Raw genomic sequence first — 19,977 nt, 5'->3', positions numbered from 1 at the left:
ACCCGCACTGCGCGGAACTGCGTTCAAGGACGCCCGCCCGCTTTTGAGCATGCCTCTTTTCGATCTCGGCTCTCTGTTTCTCGACCACGTTGTTTTCATCACCAACCTTGTCTACATGAACATCGCTCTCTCCAATGCTGAACCCAGCCTACTCTTTCCTCTTTACGTTGTGTCGAAGCTACTGGCTCGAGGACCTGAAGATTGGGATTCTCCCACCGCAAAATGGCCCCCACCCATGAAATGGTAGCCAACTGCGGCTACCAGACCCCGGATGAACACAGCAATCGTCCCTCGTACTTTGCTACTCCGAACGAATCTCCTTTGGCATCATTGCCCTTACCTAGATCTCCTTTGAGACGGCCCCCCTTTGTTCCTCGCTCCTCTCATGGACCAGCCTTTGAAACGGAGGATAGCACGGCGATGCCTGCGGCCGAGCGGCAGGCAGAGTCGAATGAGTCTAGTCCAAACAACGCCAAACCTACGCTGGAGAAGCATTTTAGCTTGGGCAAAGTAGGAATTCGAGATCGGATCGCCTGTCATACCTGGACTTGGTTCACTATGGTAATATACCCGCTTCCCTGAACAAGGCCGATGCTAATGATTAGTAGACGATGGTAGGCAGTACGTGACAAACCATATTCAGAAGATACTGATTTAACGTAGGCAACCGGAGGAATGGCGAATGTGATACACTCTCGTCCGTAAACCGAGTACTACCTTTTGGCGCATATGCTAACTTGGAACAGTCCCCTACCAAGCTGCCTGGCTCAACGGCATAGCCGTAGCATTTTTCCTGCTCAATGTTATGCTCTTCATCATAAACTGTGCCCTCGCCAGTATTCGATTCAAATCCAGACCAGGGGCCCTCACCCATTCATTCACAGACCAGACGGAATCGCTCTTCATTCCTTCTGCTGTTGTCTCGTAAGCCACCTAACCGATTCCGCTGGGGCATTAGCTAAATATCTACAGTTTCGCCATCATATCGATCAACATATGCCAGTTCGGTGTGCCGCATGTAGGGCCCTGGCTCCTTAGAATCATGCAAATTCTGTTCTGGTTCTACATAGCCTTAAGTGTGCTTGCTAGTGCCACTATTTACCTGATTCTTTGGTCGACATTGTGAGCTTCCTCTCAGTCTACGCGAGTAGTTTCGGTCTGCTTAACGTTTATCAGGATATTTCCCATTCATACCATGACTCCTACCTGGGTCTTCCCAGCCTACCCTTTGCTCCTCACGGCACCTTTTGCGAGCAACCTCATACAAGCTGCTGTACAAACGAACCAGCAGGTCGTCACTCTCAATAGGACTGCCATTGCTCTCTGTGCAGTCGCTACTCAAGGCGCGGGCTGCTTGATTGCCTTTATGATCTCTGCTGCCTTTATCTATCGGCTGATGACGCAGAAATTACCGCGGGATTTTCAACGTCCTGGTGTGGTGCGTAATTGTTCCTGGTACAAATGTTAACCAGTGACGCTGACCAAATCAGTTCATTTCTATTGGGCCATTTGCCTTCACGGTCGGAGGCTTAGGTAGGGTTTCCCTTATTGCTACGGTTGGATGCCCGACTAAATGCTCCAGTTCAACTCGGCAATTCCGCAGACAAAATTCTGCCCAGCAATTTCCTGGGCACCGACCTTGCCGTGCCCATCATCAAAGTCATGTCAGTCTTGATCGGGCTATGGCTCTGGGGTCTGAGCATGTGGTTTTTTATCGTCTCCGTAGGATCACTTTGGAAGTATGTGCGGCCAGAGAGCAAGATGCCTTTCCAAATGACATGGTGGTCATTTGTCTTCCCGAACACTGCACTTGTTACGGCCACGACTGCGCTTGGCAAGGCTTTGCAGAATAACGGATTGCAGATATTTGGCTGCGTCTTCGCAGCGTGTCTGATAGTCATATGGTTTATTGTATTTGTTACGATGATTCGGTGTTTGTACAAACGGGAGCTCCTATGGCCAAAAGATACCCAATAGTGGACATATTAGAGGTCTACTTCTGCAATGCAATCGAATAAACGAAAGAAAAGAAGAATGGACTGTAGCATGACATTTCGTGGCATGATCTTGTTTACTCGATGAGTTATTCCTTGAGACGTGAAATAAATCGGAGCCAGACGTTGAAGGTACCGATTCTCGGGCAAGGGAGAGCAGCAGCGGGTGAAAGTGGGGCTAGCTACCCGCCCAACCTCTCACCACCAAACTCGGTGCATGGATTCATCCATTCGGATGAGACTTGTCCTCAGCGAGTCAACAATTCGGGACAACACGCCCGATATTCCATCTCTTTAATTTCCGGCATCGAACGCCCACAGGAAACATGTCGTGGGATTCTAAATCGGCGTTACATCGCCGACAGAGCAGCAATGCTGGCGCCACCAAAACGCTACCTATTCACACTCGCGAACAGTTGGAAGCAACAATCCAACCCAAATCAAGCCATGTAGCAGACGATTTCCTGCAGAGCTTCCTGGATCCTTCTTTTGACCCAGCGGCATATCTGAATGCTACTCTGCCACCGCTTCAACATGGTGGCTACCACTCATCACGAAGCAATGGCAACGGTCAGGCCGTCCCGCTGGCCGACTTGTCCAACGAGGCGCAAACGCTGCTGTCCCAGCTCAACATCCACACGACGAGGCTTTCCGGCACGTTGACCCAGTTGACGGATGACATCCTCCGGAGCGGCAGCCGGCTCGCCTACGAAGTCGAGCTCCTCCGAGGTGAGACCCTGAGTCTTGCTGAGACGATGAATGAGACGCTGCAGGAGGACATCAAGAAGTTCGCGCCGAGTGGTGTGGATCAGGAGGCCAAGGGAACGGTACCGAAGGCCGCGGACGGGCAAGAAAGGAGAGAATCCGTGGGCGCCAGCAAGGCCGGCGACGACGAAGCTACGGCCACGGAGGGCAAGGCGGAAACCTCAGAACCACCCTACATCAACCAGCTGCGGACGCTGACGGTGGTCCGCTCCCGCCTCGACACCGTCATCAAGACCTTTGGAGACGCCATGGAATTCGTCTTCCCGCCGTCGGAGCTCTCGGTCAGCTCGTCCTTCCTCTCGGTCTCGGCGCCCGACCCGGGAGCGGAGCAGCACAGCACGGAGGAGAAGGGCCAGCAGGTGTTGCAGGGTCTGCGGGATGAGATCTCGCAGCTGCTGACCAAGTCGGAGGACCCTGTCAAGGGCATCGAGAAGGCGGCGCAGCGGATCGAGGAGCTCAAGGAGCTTAACAAGGTCTGGAAGGGCACGGCGGAGGAGAAGGGCAGGACAAAGTTCATTGAGAGCCTGGCCAAGATGGTGGAGGACCGGCATCGGGATCTCATGAGGGAGGTTGATCAAGCGAGCAGGAGGGATGGGAATGAGGGGCGGGCGAGGAAGGGGAGTGTTCATGCTGATGCCGCGGAGACCAAGACGTATCTCGGGGGTTACGGCTTGATGAGCCAGCTTCAGAAACTTAGAAACGGGTTGTAAATATTATGATCGATGAGGCCGGGCATCTCATGGAGCTTTGCATGCTAGCGGTAAAGCACTGGATCCTGAGCTTCTAGGTGATAGTGAGAGCTCATGACCTATAACCTCATGAAGGTGAAGATGGTGGAATACAATACAGAATGAGAGATTCAATCTTTTATTTTGTCCTATCTCGATTTATCTTACATCCGTTGAAATCGAAGTCTTCCCTGGTTAGGTATACCTTATATCTAAGAGTGTTCGTCTCATCAGTCTTTTGGGTGGAGGTTGTACCTTGCGAGCTGGAAGTCTTAGGGGGTTCGGCCTAAAATCGGCATGCGCTGAATTGCAGCTGGCAGGCCACCTCTGCTTGTTTTTTCATCCCTTCCACACACTAAGTGCCCTGGCCCCTGCGGAAGTCATCGGGCAACCCCGTCCAATAAGAAAAATTCACCCCTCCAGCGGTCAGGTACAGAACTTGGAGGCGCATGCGGTCACTTAGCGGAAAGGCTGACAAGGCAAGCACAGGACCATCTCGTTCCGCAGTACCCTCACCTTCCTCCGAATCTACGTTCTCCCACACAAACACCCCAGCAAGAGCTACCACCTCGAATGGGCGGCTGAATGATATCCTCCATATTCGAGAGTCGTGAATTAGAGGCACCTTCTCTGTCGAATCGACTCCCGAATCCTTTTCCTTCAAACTCCTCTTCCAGCGAACTTCGTCTTGCTTGAGCTCCGGTTTGCGACGGTCGCCCTACACACATCCAGACCGTACCATCCTCTCCAGGTACAACAACGCTACTCCCCTTGAACAAACGAATTGATTATATTTCCAAACGGCCAATACACGAAGCTATCCATCATCACTATAATGGCAGCCAACGAAGCAGCCATCCCCAATTTGGGGGGTGCTTCCGCTCAACCAAAGGCCGGCCGAGCCTCTCCGGCGCCCCAATCGAAGCGCGACCGCAAGCGCCAGGCACTTGTCGACAAGATCGCCAACCTGCAAGAGAAATTCAGTCGGGATCGTGACCTTGGGTACCGCGATCAGCTTCAGAAGGTCCAGGTTGACACCAACCTCGTACAGCGCATCGACCCCTACGCCGACGATGTCCTGAACATCATTGCCAGTCTGCGACAGGAACATGAAGAGACGCAAGGACAAGAGGCGCTTTCCGACAGCAACCGCACTCTGCTCCAGATGGCGGGCCCTAACTTTGAGGACTTTGTCCAAGGCATTGAGGATCTTGTTGAATACAGAGACTTTCATTTGCTTCAGCACATGGTAAGTGTGGCCGACTTTTCCCTGTCCTCACGTCGGCGAAGCTAATGAATGCACACAACAGCACGAGCATGAGCGTCGCCTCCACCAATACAAGAACGAATACCTCTACAAGGTCGAAACTGCTAAGCGCGAGCATCAAGCCCTTTCTTCAACACTCCGCGATAGACTCGTTAATACCCTGCTGTCAAGGAAGTATCGCCTGAACAAGGAGAAGGAAGCCTTGGAGATCTCAGATTCCTCTGCGCTGCTGCTCCACCCCAACCAGTTCAGCATCACCAACCCGGCAAGCCCCGGTGGCACTCACGGAAAACGCGCGACGAGATTACGCAAGGACGCCGAAGAGCTTGCCAGCTATGCTGACAGCAAGAAGCGCAAGAGGCACCCCGGCGAAGACGACGGCTCCCCCGTTCCGTCCCGACGAGCGCTCGACCCCAACAACACAACACCTCTCTGGCAGAACGAGAAGCTTCGAGTCGCCGCGAAACAAAATGGCCCAGCCTACAGCATTGATAAGCTCTTTACTGAGAAGGAACTCAGCATGGCCTACAACGCCGCAGCCGTTGCTTCCCACAAGCATATCCTTAGACACAAGCCCTATGCGAACGGGGGCTCGTCCCCAGGCAGCGACTCTGGCAACGGCGATGAAAACGGTGAACACGACAGCGAGGCCCTGTCCGCTCCGACGATGGAACGCACCAGCTCCCATGCCACTAGAAGCACGAGGGCCGGCATCAATCAGAACCTGATCGATGCCGTCGAGGGAGCCAATGGCTTGGAACTGCCCAAGTACCTCGAAATCATGCAGCCACACGAACCTGCCAAACTGCCGTCGGTCTCTGTGACCAACTACTTCAAGCCGGTCAGAGGTAATACTGACGGCAACCTGCCGCAACCGCTGTCGCACGACGAGATCAATTCCGACATAATGGTCATGGACATGTTCAAGAAGTACGACTACAACCACAAGCCCGGCGACTCCATCGACCATCCCAATGGCAGCAGGAGGATCTTGGAAGCGTCCATTACGCCTTATACCATGACTCCGTACACAGGATTCAAGCCAGGCCCTCGTCCGGATCCAACAAAACTTCGTGAGGATTTGATGCCAATCGAGAGCAGCATTAGAGACGAGGCTCCCCCATCGTCCCTCGCGGCCATTGCAGCCGTCCCCATGAGCCGTACCAGCAGTGCAACCGGCGGCGCAGCGATGAGCCGACAGGGAAGTGCGCGCGGCAAGGGTCGTAAGAACCAGAACCAGTGATGACGTACGAGCAGTTGAATGGTGTTTCGGCGTTTGGGAAACAAAATGGTTTTGATCCAGGCAAAGGATATTTGGTAGGAGTGTATTCGAACGACTTTTGGGGGTAATCATCAACTCCATTGAATGCGGTCAAACTCCACAGCATTGAGCAAGCTTTCATCTCTTTTCTCTCTTTTTCTTTTCATGATGAAGGGGTGCATCTAGTGAACAATACATCGAAGCACAGCAAAGGTTGGCATGTATGATGTGGCAGAGGGGTGGTGCAACAACGGATAGACAATAGTCTCGTCCATATTTATAGGGGTGTGGCACGGCATTGATACCCCGATGCTCATAGTTGAAAATATTCATATTATCATTGACTCATCAAGTACAACTCACATCAGCTCCAGATTAGTTTATCTCTAAGGACCAAACACCAGCGCCCGTACTTCGATGCTCTCACGGCCTACAGCATCAGCCCTCGTCCTCGGATCTTCGAAAGCAGTGTGAGCCACGCGACCTCCCTCGACACCGGTGCCGTCCCGGAGACCCTCGCTATCAAAGCACTCGAGCAGCAGCCGCTCGTCTCCCGTCATGCCGCTCAGGTAGTACCACTTTTGCTCCGGGCTGAACTTGATACCCGCCGTCTCACCGGTGTAGCCCGTGGTATACCGGTGCTCGATGGGTACGATGTCCTCATCGGCCAGCGTCGAGGAGGACGCGAAGCCCAGGGGAAAGGACTCGACGGGCGTCTTGTTGAGCGGGCGCCAGACGTTGATGATGCGGTACCGGCCCGCGAGGAGCTTGTCTGCTTCTTCTTCGGGGAGGTGCTTTTTCACGCGCTGGATGACGGAGGACGGGGTCTGGTCTATGTGGACGCGGGTGACTGGGTTCCGCGGGGCCTTGGGGTCGGCGCGGCGGATGGTGTGGTCGAAGAAGAGGACGCGGGTGCTTCCCGGGACGTGTTCCAGGAGGAGCTTCTCGAGTTCCGGGTAGTAGTTTTCCTTGACGGATTCGTCGTCTGTGAAGTCTTTCTCTGCGGAGGGCGGGAGGTTGCGGATCACGGCGAAGGCGTCGCGGTCCAGGGAGAATTCCGATTCGCGGCCACGGATGTCGTTGAGGACGGTTTCTGTGGGAGCGTCGCCGTAGTTTCTGGAGGGGGGACCGTCCGGGTTGATGAGGTTGTAGGGGGACGCGTTGTCGGCGGGCGCGGCGAAGAAGTTTAGGGTTGCGCGGACTTGGCCGCGGGGGACTCTGTCGATTGCCATTGGGAGATGAGGTCTGGGTTTGTGGTGCACGATGATATCCAGAGCTTTATGCTGAAGGTTGTAAATGAATTTTGATCTTTGTATTTCACGTTGAGCCGTTGATGAGCGTGGCGATGAGATGATGTTAGTGGGATCAGTGATATCTTGGAATATTTCCTTCTCCTAGCAGCAACCTTTTCTTTCTTTATATACTGTAACACTTGGATGCTGTATTTCAAAGCATGATGATAAATGAAGCCATTCAAAGCACTGAATATGGGCCTATGCTTGTGAGAGAGCAATCACGTCATTTGGAGTCGATTGGTCTGAAGAGCCTCGGTGCGGAGGTGATTGGGTCAATGGGATCAGATTAGTCAGGTTGGAGACGATGCGTGGCATCTCTGGAGGTTTTCGGGTTCTTGGGGTCTACTGTGGTCGGTTCCCGGTTTCCGGGGTTTGTACATAGAGGAGGACAAGGCATGGTAGGCATTAGTCAAGGGCGTAGGTCAAAAAAGGCTTGGAATTACGCCTCGTTTGATTGAATGTGATCGACGGGCCTGCCTACTTAGGTGGGATACCGTACTCCGTACTTCGCACTATCGTAGACAAAGACAATTGAGGGTGTGAAGGATATATTTCTTTTGCGAATGTAATTGTCTGCCTGAGCAGCCACCCTTCCTTCGTTCTTGTCTTTAGCCATTCAACCGTTGATCCAGGGACGTACATCAACGCACATCAACACAATGAAAAGACGAGCGCTAGAATACCTATACAGTTGGCCTAGGTATCTGTGTCTCTCCTGACTTCCGTACAGAAGTTGTTGTTAGTGGTTCGTGTATATGTATTAAAGTTCGGTCTTTGACAGACAGCCTTAGTTTTTTCAAACGGCAAGATCAGATCGGAATGCCGAGAGCAGCCGGCAGAAAGTGTAAAAGGTATTTCCTGCAGTTTTACTGCTTTGGGGGCCAGTGACTAAGCGGGAGGCGATCTGGGGAAGCTGGTCAATGATGACATTGCACAGTGCCCAACTCGCCGTGTTTAAGACAGTTTCAACACGGCCGCAATTGCCGTTCCCCCTAACCACACCTTGCCACAGCACCACAGTTACCACTTCCACCACCAAGCTCCATCTTCAGCTCGATCCCTCTCGGGGGATTCCTTCCCAGCTTCCGGATGGCCCTAAGCGCAATGGCGCACCTGGTTGCAGCGACCCTGGCTGCAGCAAGACCTCGCTTGTACGGTTCTACCACCCAGGGCCTCCTCTCCCACTCCTACCTACCTTACTGCGTACCTAGACCTCTACACTAGTCTCTGGCCCCCCCCGTGGTGGTGGCCCCCCTTGACTGGCATTAGGACTGCTCAATGCTCTGGTGGTGACAAAGGCTAATTTTAGCACGTCCCTCTCTCTCATTTGCCCGTCCATCGCTCTCTCGCTGGGGCCCTAAATTAACCCCGACTTTACCAGCTCGATTCGATTCAATGTTTAGATTGACCCAAGCTTTCCTCTCATCTCGAAAAAGAGCCGTTTGGATCTGACTGTCCGTCACCTAAGTAGATGAGACCGTGAGCTACGGGACGGACTGCATCGCTTTTACCCACCCCCATTTTCTCCCGGGTCATTCAGCCTCTATCACCTGCTCTTGTCTCGAGAACAGACAGAAAGACGCATCTGGGACACTCTCTGCCCCCCTCGTTGAGCTGGCTCGGTGGTGATGCTGCGCTCACGATCCTCATACACTTCGTCGCGTCGTCGTTAGGCTTTGACGCTGTCAACTCGTATCGCGCGTGCTGTCAATGCGTGGCCCAACTCTCGCCTCGTCGGTGATGATGTCCAATATCCCGGATTACTCAACACCGACTCATGCGCGATGATATCCCCGCAACCGACGATGCAGCAGCACCAACCGCAGTCGCTCCCGCCGCCGCTGCCACCGCCGCCGTCCGCGGTGCCCAACGGTATGCATGGGCAATCCCCGTCGCCTTTAATGAGGCATCAGCACATGGCCGCCCCACGGTCGTCGACTTCGTCAGCCTCGAGCAGCAGGCTCACCCTCCCGGACAGGAACGTGACGGCGGACACCATTGAGGATGCCTACACCCACTTCGTCATGTCCTGCAACCCGGCCGTCCCGCCCGACACGGACACGGCGGCGCTGCGGGAAGCTTTCCGGGTCCCGCCCAAGAGCGGCGGCAAGAGCTTCAGCACTTTCACCCTTTTCGAGCTCATCAAGCAGTTGGAGACCAAGGAGATCAAGACGTGGGCAGAGTTGGCTCTCAAGTTGGGCGTCGAACCCCCTGATCAGGATAAGGGTCAGAGTTCTCAAAAGATTCAGCAGTATGCCGTCCGGCTCAAGGTATGTTCCTGTGCATGGTTCAATGAATCGCGCAATAGGCTGACTCTCACAGCGCTGGATGCATTCTATGCATGTGGATGCCTTCTTTGAGTATCTGATGGATCACCCTCACCCTTACTGGACAGAGATCCCAAATGACCCAACGCCCGTGTGTGAAGCGGGAAGGGATGGTGTGCTAGCAGAAGACGACATGGCTCTCCGAGCACTTTTACCACAGATTCGGCCCAGGCGGGGGAGGAAAAGGCCAGAGGACGACGAATTCGCAAAGTCCCCTTCACAACGAGCGAGATTGGACTCGCCGCCGACGGGGACGGCCTACACCGCCGCCCGGCCAGAGACTCTGGGTCCGTGGTCCGCTCATCCCGATGGACGCGCTACGTTCGGCTGCTCTGATCATTTGAAGTTGAGCGCCAACACGGGATCAGTGACGGGCTGGCCTCCGGCCCCTGACACAGCGCAGACGCCGCTCACGGCGTATCCACAGGGCCCGATGTCTGCGCTCACGCCGTCAACGCGCAACAGCGGGTTCTGGGGTGATGCGGAACCAAGGTCGGCTATTACTCCCTCACGACCAAAGGCATCTCACCGGCGACACGGTGCCAAAGTCGTTTCCTCTGCGTGGAGGAGTGGCGGACCAGGAGGCAGCGGCAAGACTCGGGGGAGACCGCCTATGAACAAAACGAATGTCGATGGCCCATTTGTGGCTTTCCCCGCCGAAGGACCGGCGTACAAGCGGCCAAGTCCCGATACCAAGATTGAGCCGGGCCCGATTACACCCCCGGCGCCAATACCCCAGACCGCACCGGTACCACCAGTCGCAGTCACGGAATTACCTACACCGCCGCATATACCGCGGCCGGCCAAGCCGAGTATCTCACTACAGGTTCCGGAACGTCAAGGAGGATCCGTTCGTCTCGCGACGCCGCCGCCTCCACCGATCGTGATCGTCAACGGAGAACCCCCGGGCGAAGTACCCGACATAATGAACTCGACAGCAACAGCACCACCATTGGAGTTCCCGCCCGGTCACAACGTGCCCCTCCCCCCTGGTGCCATACCACCAGTAGACCTGAAAGCGCAGACCGTCCTGCCGGTCGACCCGCCGCCCGCCGCGAAAGGCAGCGGCATACCACCGCAACCCAACGACATCCCCATCGGCATGTTCGAGAACATGAAGGACCGGACCAACATCGACGCCGTCCTGGGCTATTTCGCGCACGAGACGGCCAACGGCGACTGGGTCGACGCGGACAACAACCCCATCGAGAATTGCAGCATCGCCGAGGCCTACGCGCTCGTGCATACCACTGTAGAAAGGATGTGGCAGACGGCGCCGAACCAGGACGCCTTTCTGATTAATCTCGCGGCGCTGGCGGGCGGCAGGGCGCTCATGACGACGAGCAAGCTGCGGGTAAAGCGGGAGGAGGAGTATGAGGACCGCGCGACGTACAGCTGCAGCTGGGAGTTCCGGCTGGGGACGATACGGGGCAACTACAACATGGTGCAGACGGTTATGTACAACCGGTGGCGGCGGCCCGAGGAGAAGCTGGAGAAGCCGAATATGAAGGGCACGGGCGGCGCCGAGTCGGAGTGGGAGAAAAAGTACCGGGATTTGTTGGCGCTGTCGGAGAAGAGGGATAAGGAGATTCAGGCGATGCGGGCTGGGCTTACGGCGAAGCTGAATGAGACGTTTCAGGATGCCAAGGATCTTGAGAATAAGTGAGGGAAGTATGGGGTTTGTAATCATATGTATCCGAGAGAGTTGCCGACATGGGGAATATTATCAGGGGAAGGGGAAGCATACGGCGCACGGAGAACGTCATGTGGATGGCGTGGAATATCCAGGATTTAGGGGCGTCTTTCAGAAGAAAGACAGGCAAAAGGGGGACGGTGTTGATATCATGCGGATGGCGTAATAATCGAAAGCGAAAGCATAGTTCTGGCGCAGGGTCACGGGAGAGCGTATATCAGGGATTGGGTTGGGTGTTTAGGCGGAGGGGGCAGAAATACCAAGTGAAAAGCAATGCTACAGTCACCTTGATGAATATCCGTCAAACACTCATCACACGCTCAGGTCCACTACAAAATCTAGTGAATATCCAAGCTAAGACTTCAAGATAAGCTTCTATTCGAGTTCATTTCAAGGTGGACTGAGAAGGAAGAGTGGAGGAGGGAAGGGGGCTTACTAAGGTCCTCCAGATCAGAGGTCCAGAGCTATCAGCCAATGAGATGCAAATCACTCAACTACAACAAACCTCACTCACTGACTGTCGATCCGACGATTGCTTCCTCCTACTTGTTCAATCAGTCAATTCTCATAGACTCTTCAGGATGCTCATCAAGGAGTCTTACGTAGACGTGCCGACCAAGGCCGACGGCAAGGATGGTTCCATGAGTGCGTGCCAACCGACCTCGTAATAATGGTACTCGAAAGCTAACAACGGTAACAGGAATCTTCCTCTTCCACCCTTCCATTCCAGGCTATCCCCAGGCGTAAGTGATCTTGATTCAAAAATCAGATTGAAAATCCCCAACTCACATATACTGCAGCAAGTTTCCAGGTGTCTGCCTCTTCTCTGAAATCTACCAAGGTCAGTACAGTCAGATCATGCCTCTTCTCCATGGCGGCGGCGGGGTCTACCCAAAAAAGCTGCCCTTTCCCCCGCACTGGGGGGTGCTCGACCCCTCCACCCCACCCTCACCGATCCTACACCGAGTTCACCGAGTTGTTGGCCGAGTACTTTGACTTCGCTTCACTTTATGTCTTCGACTGTTATTGGCTTGCCATACAACAGAATCCCATTTCAGACTTGAATCACATGCGAATGATACATAACCTCCTTCTTCTCGTGAAGTACAAACTGACAAGTCGATAGTGACCGGCCCCGTCGCCCGCTTCGCCCGCCAGATCGCAGGACAAGGCTACATCGTCGCCGCGCCCTCGTCCTACCACGACTTCACCGGCCCAGAGGCCCTGGCCTACGATGTTCCCGGCACCGACAAGGGAAACGCCTGGAAGGTTGAAAAGGTACGCCCTCGTCTCATTTCTATATAGCTAGACCTCACGGAGAAATACTTTGGCTGACCATCGTGAACACTGTCATCAAGACCCTCGAGTCCTACGACGAAGACTCCCGCCGCACCGTAGACCACCTCCTCACCCTCCCAACCTGCACCGGCAAAATCGGCAGCACGGGAATGTGCCTAGGCGGCCACCTCGCCGTCAGAGCCTCCGTACGTCTCTCGCCTCCTTCCCCCTTCCATGCCCCTCTCTCACCCCCGCTCCTCCTCAACCTCTCCCTCCACCTCCAAACTCCCACCTCTCACCAGAAACCCACTCACAATCCTCACCAAACTAACCTCACCACCAGCTCGACCCCCGAATCACCTCCTGCGTAGCCTACTTCGCAACAGACATCCACACCCGCACCCTAGGCCCCCACACCTCCGCAAACTCCTCCCCGACAGCCCCCGAAAACAGCACCCACACCCTAGACCTCTTCGCCACGAACCTCACCCACGCCGAGGTGGCCATGATCTTCGGCGTGAAAGACACCCACGTCCCCGCGGAAGGCCGCGACCTCATCCGCGCCAAGCTCCGCGAGGCAGGCGTCACGACGAGCTTCTACGAGTTCGCGTGGGCCCAGCACGCCTTTATCCGCGACGAGTTGAGTAAGGGACGGTATGACCCGGCCATCACAAAGGTCTGCTTTGAGATTCTATTGGAGTTGTTTGGGAGGACGCTCAAGCTGGACCTGGGTCCGTTGGAGGGCGTTGGCGAGGTTGAGCACGTTTGCTAGGCATGAAGCTAAACGTGTATGTTGACGACTAGCAAAAAAACATATCACGTAAATAGAGGCAGACCAGGCATTGGTAAGAGGAATAGTATTTATCTGCGGACAACATGTCATCATACTCTATTCGTAATCTATCTGTTCCCCCCATGTGAAGTTTGTGTAAGGAAATTCATTAGGCATGGGGAAGCCAGTCTCAATGCCCACGTAAAAGAAAACGCCCGGGGTTTTGTGTCAGACAATTGACCGGCTGGTATTAATCTTTCTCCGATTTTTTTTTGCTGCTTCTCCTTCTTTTACTTTGTTACTCTTTTCGTGCCATCCTTAGCGTCCCCCTTTACTGCTTCTTTGAAGTGCTCGGCTGAACCTCCTGCTGGGTGCTGGATACACTGCGTCCACGAGGACGCTGGCCCGATGGGGCGCTCTGGAGTGGGTGGGGGGTAAGGTTGGTGTTGTGGGGAGGCGAGATAGTGGGAGACAGGGACTGTCCGTAGGCGCCGGAGTAACCGGTTGATTGGGCGCCGTAGTAGGGAGAGTTGTAGGATCCTTGGACACCCGTCTCTGCCTCCTCGTCGTAAATGCGGTTGCGAGACGTCGTCTGCGTCAGACCAAGGCCGGGTCCATCACCGACAGGGGACATGGGGATGCCTTCGCCGGGCTTGCGACGGCCACCACCGCCCTTGGTGCTGGCGCGCTTCATCAGCTGACTGCGGACGCGGTCGATATCGTTAGAGCGGCGGCGAGCTTCCTGGGACGACAAAGTGTCGTCATCGCCTACCCGGTAGCCCCATTCCTCTTCGACCATCGGGTCACGCAGGTTGAGTTCAGCTGCGGCAGCCTTCTCGGTTTTAGAGTCGGGGTTGCCGTCAGTTCCTTCGGCGGCGGGAGAGGGCACCAAACGCGCGGCCTCCTTATCCTTGGCAGCCTTGTCACGGGCTGACGCAGCGAAGGAGTCGGTGACGGCGACGGAGTAAGATGGGTTGCCAGGAGCACCAAGGGCCTCGCTACCACCACCAGGGGCATAAATGGGGATCTTCTTCAGAGCCATGGCCAGAGCGCACATGAACTTGGAGCGGCGAGTGGCGCGAACGCCATCGTTGTGCCAGTTGGACTTGTGCTTGATCGCGATCTTAAGCTGTAGCTTGTCCAAATCACCGACACCGGCAACGCCAATGGCGATATCGGGCATGAAGTCGCGGGAGTTATCGGAGTTGCGAACGAAGTTCTCCATCTCAACACGGAGGAGTTCGAGGTCCTCGAAGCTGGTGTCGTAGGAGACGTTCAAGTCGATGACCTCCTTCATGGCCTTGCTACGGGAGACGTTCTCGATCCATAGGTTGTTGAGAGCGATGTTGGGAACCTGGACGACCTGCATCTTGTCGATACGGGTGAAGACGGTGTACAGAAGCGAAATCTTGTCCACGATGAGTTGCTGCTTCTCGGAACCAACAATATCGACCCTGTCACCAACGTCGTAGGGATGCTTGACGAAGAGGAAGATGCAAGAACCAAGGAATTCCTGGGTGGTAACGGCGAAGACGAATGACAGGGAAAGAAGCGCAGTACCAGCAGTGGCGACGGTCTAAATGGGTCAGCGGCGTTCCAGACAGAGTTGAAGGGGAGGGGGAAGCTTACGGTCAAGAAGCTGGACTGGAACCACGCGAGGAAAATGAAGACAACGATCAAGACGACAACGAACATGAGAACCTTATCAAACACGCGGAGTGCCTGACCAATGTCCTTCATTCCCTCGGTAATAGCCTTGCGTTCCTTGCCAATCTCGACAACCTTGCGAGTCATCTCTTCCAAGCTGATATCGCCGTTCATGTCGTTATCGATCATACCGAAAGCCTCGTCGGCCTCATCAGAGTAAGCGGGTCCAAGCACTTCCAGGAAGTCTTCGGGGTACAGCGAGTCCTTTCCTTCGACCACAAAAGACATCCAGATACGGCGGGCGAGAGCCTCGGAAGGCTTGTGCTTCTCGAGGGCTTCAATAACAATGGAGTGAGCCGAGTTGGGGTTGAAGACCTGCTTTCCAGTGATTTCCGAGGCAATGTTACCGAAGACACCGGTGATCTTGTCTCCTACACGGCCAATGTCACCGACAAGGCGGAGGGGCGTAGCGCTACCATTACCGCCCTTGCCACCCTTCGCGGCCTTGGCTAAGATCAAATCGAGACTATCGTTGATGACATAGTCCTCGTCCTCAAACTCGGGGCAGTACATAGGGAAAAGGGTGCGGGAGGCATCGTAGAGAAGACCGAGCAAGCGAACCTCACGCTTGGACTCCTTGATGCGAAGAGCGAATGATCTCTGGTGGTAAGAGATACCGATGAGCTGAACAATGGCCTTCTCGCCAAGGTATACGGCTGAAGACACAAATGTGGCACCAAGAAGACGGATCATGGTGGTAACCCAGGAAGATTGGTTGTTGTCGGACTTGAAGAGGGCCTGGAATGACTGCCATGATGCCAGGGCCCAGAAGAAGAGTGAAAGGGCAATCTGCAAGTTCTGGAGGACAGTAGCGTACTTGCGCGTACCGGAACTGACCACTCCACAGAAGAACATGAAGGCGTGAGGCATGAGCCAGGCGACAACCTTGCCGGCCCAGAGGGTCAACCAGGCAATCTCAATCCACACAAAGAGGTTAAATAGCGATTTCTCCTTGTTGTTGCCAATCATGACATCGTCTTTGTGACCCGTAATGGGGAGAACGATGAGTGGTATCGCGAGTAGAAGACCGATAGGAATGATGTAAACCAGGTAGCGCGTGACGACAGACGCGCTGGTGATCTTGGTGTAGAAGCGACCCATGGCGTTCATCTTGACCTCGTCCGAGCCAGCAGTTCCGTGGCGGCCGAGTTCTGCCTTCTTCTTGCGGCGTCCGCCCTTGGCATTGGGGCGGTGGAAAAGACCATGCTTCTCATTTGTACCAGAGGAACCAGAGTCCTCGTTAGAAGCGTTCATCGTGGGCTTCCTGGCGCCAGTAGAGGCGGCGCTCCTGACCTGGGTCAGGGGAATATCGCCGTCAGGCATGTCGTTCGACTGTGTATTGTTTATAGGCAGGAATCCCGAATGCCGCGGCGAGAGAGGTCCCGGCATGCCGAAATAGCGAGGGAGCTCTTAAGTTGTGTCGTATCTAGTCGAGGGAGGAGGAATGTTGGTGTAGAACGGTGATTGATGATTGTTGTACAGACCACTTGCTGTATAGTTGCAGTCTATTAATGCGCAGACGGAGCGGATGTCGAATCCAGCTCTTGTAGGAAACCAATCGAGGCGTCGTGTGAGGCTCGAGAGGAAAATGAGAAAAAGGTTGAGAACCAAGAGTAACGATTGGGTCTGGTTCTACAAGAGGTGAGCGCGCGTGTATGTTCTGTGTTATCCTCGTGTGTGACGACAACCCAATTCCCAAAAACGAAGGTAATTACAAGGAAAAGGGTATCTTTAGAGGAGGAGGGTAGGATGGGACAGGATAGGTAGGGAAGAGAGGGCGGGGAGGAGGAGAAAAGAGAGAGAGCGAGCGAGAGTGAATGGAGAGGTCGAAACGAGCGGGAGTCTAGATGAAAAAGAAGGCGAGGAGGGGAAGAAGCTCAGGGTTTAAGCGAAAGACGAACCAAAAATGGCAGAGAGAATGACGGCAAGGTTCTGTTCTAGTTAGGGAAACAGGATGGAGACGTGGGATGGTAAGGTGCGGTTAGCAGGTTGACGATCATCAAAGTGCAAGGCGACACGGCAAGCACGAGCAAGGCAATTAGTGGCAGGGCAAGCGGAAAGCCGCAAAGACAGGACGAAAGGGGGCCGCCGCCGCTAGACGCGTTAGTGGGAGGGACGGCTGTCTTGGAGCGTGCATCTTGGCGGGACCCCTGAACGGTTTTTTTTTTCTTCCTTCTGTGCTGAGCCGGGGCACCCCCCTTCTGGTGCATCTAGTTTTTTTTTCTTTTCCTCTTTTTCTCTGGTTCTGGGTCAATCTCTGGCAGAGTAGGTCCTTTGAGTACGTGCTCTGAATTTCTGCACAGTGAACGAGAGCCTGGACGGCCAGAGGCCCAGAGCAGACAGCCAGATCAAGCAGAAAACGGGCCAGAAATCTCAAAGTGGCCGGCTTTCTGCTGCAGGACGGGCTGGCAGCTTTGATGCAGGGGACAAGCCACTGACAGGCGAGTTTCAGAAGTTCTCGGGTCGATTGCTGGGATTGGCCGGTACCCAGGACTGGTGGTTCCCGATTCTTGGTTGGTGGATGGTCTGTGATATCCACTTACGGATACTTCAGTACGGAGTACCTAGCAGTAGGTATCCCCGTATCTAGCTGGTGGACTGGAGCAGGGTAGACAGAGATACGTACCTCAGCTGGGTGGAGGTGCCTCTTCTCAGGTGGGCCTTGATGATGCCGTGCTCGCCGGTGGACTTCTTGGTTTTTTTCTGCGCATCTATTTTACTTCCGCTATGGAATGCCGCGCGATTGGGGTGTCACTGGGACGCGGTACTTGGCAAGTTGAATATTGTTGTTATGGACGTTGGTCATAAACCGTGAATGTATGTATGTATGTGCCTTGCAGCCTGCAGGAAGAAACTGCCCGGCAAGGTCGAGGGACGCGTCGGTATTGCTCCTTTCCGTCTGGGATGCATATCATGACATATCCGAAGTTTTGACACTCGCACAGAGCTTGATTACATAGTCACATACATAGTACACACGTCTGTAGTCGTACCTATGTGATTGTGAAGCTGTGTGTGCTATCAAAAGGTTGCACTGAGAGTTCTCTAGTGCACTTCAAGGTTCCTCGAGTTGATTGTGCGAGTGCCGCACATCAGACGTGCCGCAGAACCGCTTACGAGTGAGTGAAGCTTGATGTTCCTTCGTCGCCACTCGATTGGTTGTTGAATTTGGTGCCTCGGTGTAGTTGCATGTGCTGCTGCATGAGAGTGAGATTGCACATTTTGGTGAGATTACAATGGTGTAAGTTGTAACCCCATGTTGCCATGCGAGCACCCTTCATTCGGTTTCTTGTTCCTTAATATCGTCACATATCCCTCTAGGGCAGCGTCAGTACCGGCAGTCTGAAGGCCCCGGTAACTGTTTTGGAGTCATTTGGGGTGGGCTGAGCCAGTGTTGCGTGGGAAAGGGTCGACCTTGGTGGGAACACTGGTAAGAGGAAGGGTCCCTCCCAATTCATTCTGGGGTCCTCGGGTTCCATTCTCCAAGCGGCTCTCCCAAGCACTTCCCAGCGCTGTTCTCTGGGGTCAAGGTGGTCTGCGCCTTCCACCATCTTGCGGCCTTGCCCTGGTTATTGGAGAGTTGGAGTTGCAGTGTTCCCACGGAGTAATCAGGGAAGCTGCCCGGTCAGGTCCACCCGGCTGACGAGTCGCCTGTTGTTTAGCTGCTCGATTTGCGAGAGATGGCCGACTATCGCTCCATCATGTTCCCACATCGGTGGAGTGTTAGAAGCTTAACCTTTTACATCTCCTTGCGTGGATCAATGCTGACCCTTTGCGCTTTGGGGAATATCTCCCAGGTGTCCCAGGTCGCTCTTGCGGCTCGCCTTCCACGTTCTGTCAGCACTCTGTGAATTCCGCAGATCTGGCCGGTCAGCCGCTTGCCGCCGGCGCCAACTTGTGGTCTTGCGCCAGTGGCCACTTAACACTATCACTGCCACTGTCACTGCCGTATCGCGATCCAGGAATAACACTCAGAAAATTCACCCCAATTAACTTATTGGTCTCCACCCACCGCCGTCTTTGGTGGAATACGAGCGTGGAGTTTTTTTTCTCCTTCGGCATCGAGAGAGGCATCACCCTTCCATCACCTATCCATCCATCCAAGTCATCCCCCACCGTCCGCGCCGGCACATGTTTGCGTTTGACAGTTGCTGGAAGCATCATCCATCCGCCGCTTGACGACTAGCAAACCCACCGATCCATCAATCGATCCATCTTTAGCTCTTTGCCCATCATCCAACCTCTTGGAACCGAGTCACCTCGATGGACTGCGGGTGTCGACTCCCTCACGTCCCTTCCACCCCATCTGGAGAGTCACCCCTCTTGGCATGGCCCCCCTTTCCATGTTGCAACCCTCCAAGATTCCCCAAGGGACCAGAAGACAACAACAAACCTCCGCCGGACCAGCCCGTCACACAAGGCAATCAATGCCGTTCACAGTTACAGAATCACACCAAAACACCAGACTACTCCCGTCCTTTTTTCAGCCTTCCCACAAGCCGACGTCGTCTCTGTTTCGTTTCCACCCGCATACAATTCTCGCTAGCACCAAAAGCCACCCACCCGACCATTCGTCGTCCGCCGCATCTTGTCTCCAGTCTCCTCCTTTTCGAGTGCCAGTCTCCAGTCTCCCAGCTCTCCTCCCCCCATCCCCGCCCCCTGCGTCCTAGCGGAGCCCTACAAGGACAAGAGAGAGACAAGCTGTGACAGAAGCTGGCTTGCACCGCGCGTTCAAGTCTCTTCGAGTCTGGACGGTCCAGACCTGCCCATGGGCCCCTGCTTCGACAGGCCGCTCAATCCTGCACCCATTGATCACGAAGTCAATTCAATTTCCGCTCTGTTTCTAATACTCACCACAGGTCGCAGGCGAGCTTCAAGGTTTTTTCTCGC

At 54.6% G+C, this 19,977-nt stretch overlaps 6 protein-coding genes across 6 annotated transcripts; 4 read left to right on the top strand and 2 right to left on the bottom strand.

The window, feature by feature from the left end:
- Nucleotides 1-222: 222 nt before the first annotated feature.
- CTAM01_02260 (C4-dicarboxylate transporter/malic acid transporter) lies at nucleotides 223-3,469 on the top strand (the record flags this gene model as incomplete). Its single annotated transcript, XM_060518299.1, has 9 exons — nucleotides 223-561; nucleotides 609-614; nucleotides 664-697; nucleotides 747-924; nucleotides 973-1,122; nucleotides 1,177-1,438; nucleotides 1,491-1,533; nucleotides 1,583-1,911; nucleotides 2,411-3,469. 9 exons carry the CDS (start codon nucleotides 223-225, stop codon nucleotides 3,467-3,469), a joined length of 2,400 nt encoding a protein of 799 aa, XP_060386932.1.
- An 853-nt stretch (nucleotides 3,470-4,322) lies between these two features.
- On the top strand, nucleotides 4,323-5,997 carry CTAM01_02259 (uncharacterized protein; the record flags this gene model as incomplete). Its single annotated transcript, XM_060518298.1, has 2 exons — nucleotides 4,323-4,736; nucleotides 4,798-5,997. 2 exons carry the CDS (start codon nucleotides 4,323-4,325, stop codon nucleotides 5,995-5,997), a joined length of 1,614 nt encoding a protein of 537 aa, XP_060386931.1.
- A 404-nt stretch (nucleotides 5,998-6,401) lies between these two features.
- Nucleotides 6,402-7,247, bottom strand: CTAM01_02258 (methyltransferase; the record flags this gene model as incomplete). The annotated part of the gene is made up of 1 exon (XM_060518297.1): nucleotides 6,402-7,247. The coding sequence occupies one exon, from the start codon at nucleotides 7,245-7,247 to the stop codon at nucleotides 6,402-6,404; it is 846 nt and encodes a 281-aa protein (XP_060386930.1).
- Nucleotides 7,248-9,094: 1,847 nt separating this feature from the next.
- On the top strand, nucleotides 9,095-11,303 carry CTAM01_02257 (ARS binding protein 2; the record flags this gene model as incomplete). The annotated part of the gene is made up of 2 exons (XM_060518296.1): nucleotides 9,095-9,580; nucleotides 9,633-11,303. 2 exons carry the CDS (start codon nucleotides 9,095-9,097, stop codon nucleotides 11,301-11,303), a joined length of 2,157 nt encoding a protein of 718 aa, XP_060386929.1.
- Nucleotides 11,304-11,809: 506 nt separating this feature from the next.
- Nucleotides 11,810-13,380, top strand: CTAM01_02256 (dienelactone hydrolase; the record flags this gene model as incomplete). The annotated part of the gene is made up of 6 exons (XM_060518295.1): nucleotides 11,810-11,975; nucleotides 12,031-12,073; nucleotides 12,131-12,171; nucleotides 12,457-12,608; nucleotides 12,689-12,814; nucleotides 12,952-13,380. 6 exons carry the CDS (start codon nucleotides 11,810-11,812, stop codon nucleotides 13,378-13,380), a joined length of 957 nt encoding a protein of 318 aa, XP_060386928.1.
- Nucleotides 13,381-13,711: 331 nt separating this feature from the next.
- CTAM01_02255 (mechanosensitive ion channel) lies at nucleotides 13,712-16,476 on the bottom strand (the record flags this gene model as incomplete). The annotated part of the gene is made up of 2 exons (XM_060518294.1): nucleotides 13,712-14,956; nucleotides 15,010-16,476. 2 exons carry the CDS (start codon nucleotides 16,474-16,476, stop codon nucleotides 13,712-13,714), a joined length of 2,712 nt encoding a protein of 903 aa, XP_060386927.1.
- Between the last annotated feature and the right edge of the window lie 3,501 nt (nucleotides 16,477-19,977).

Source organism: Colletotrichum tamarilloi (genome assembly GCF_030869305.1).
Source record: "Colletotrichum tamarilloi strain Tom-12 chromosome Unknown Scaffold_5.1, whole genome shotgun sequence".
NCBI classification, from domain to species: domain Eukaryota; kingdom Fungi; phylum Ascomycota; class Sordariomycetes; order Glomerellales; family Glomerellaceae; genus Colletotrichum; species Colletotrichum tamarilloi.
Note: the sequence above shows the minus strand (reverse complement) of the source record. Positions and strands in the feature narration are given on the sequence as shown.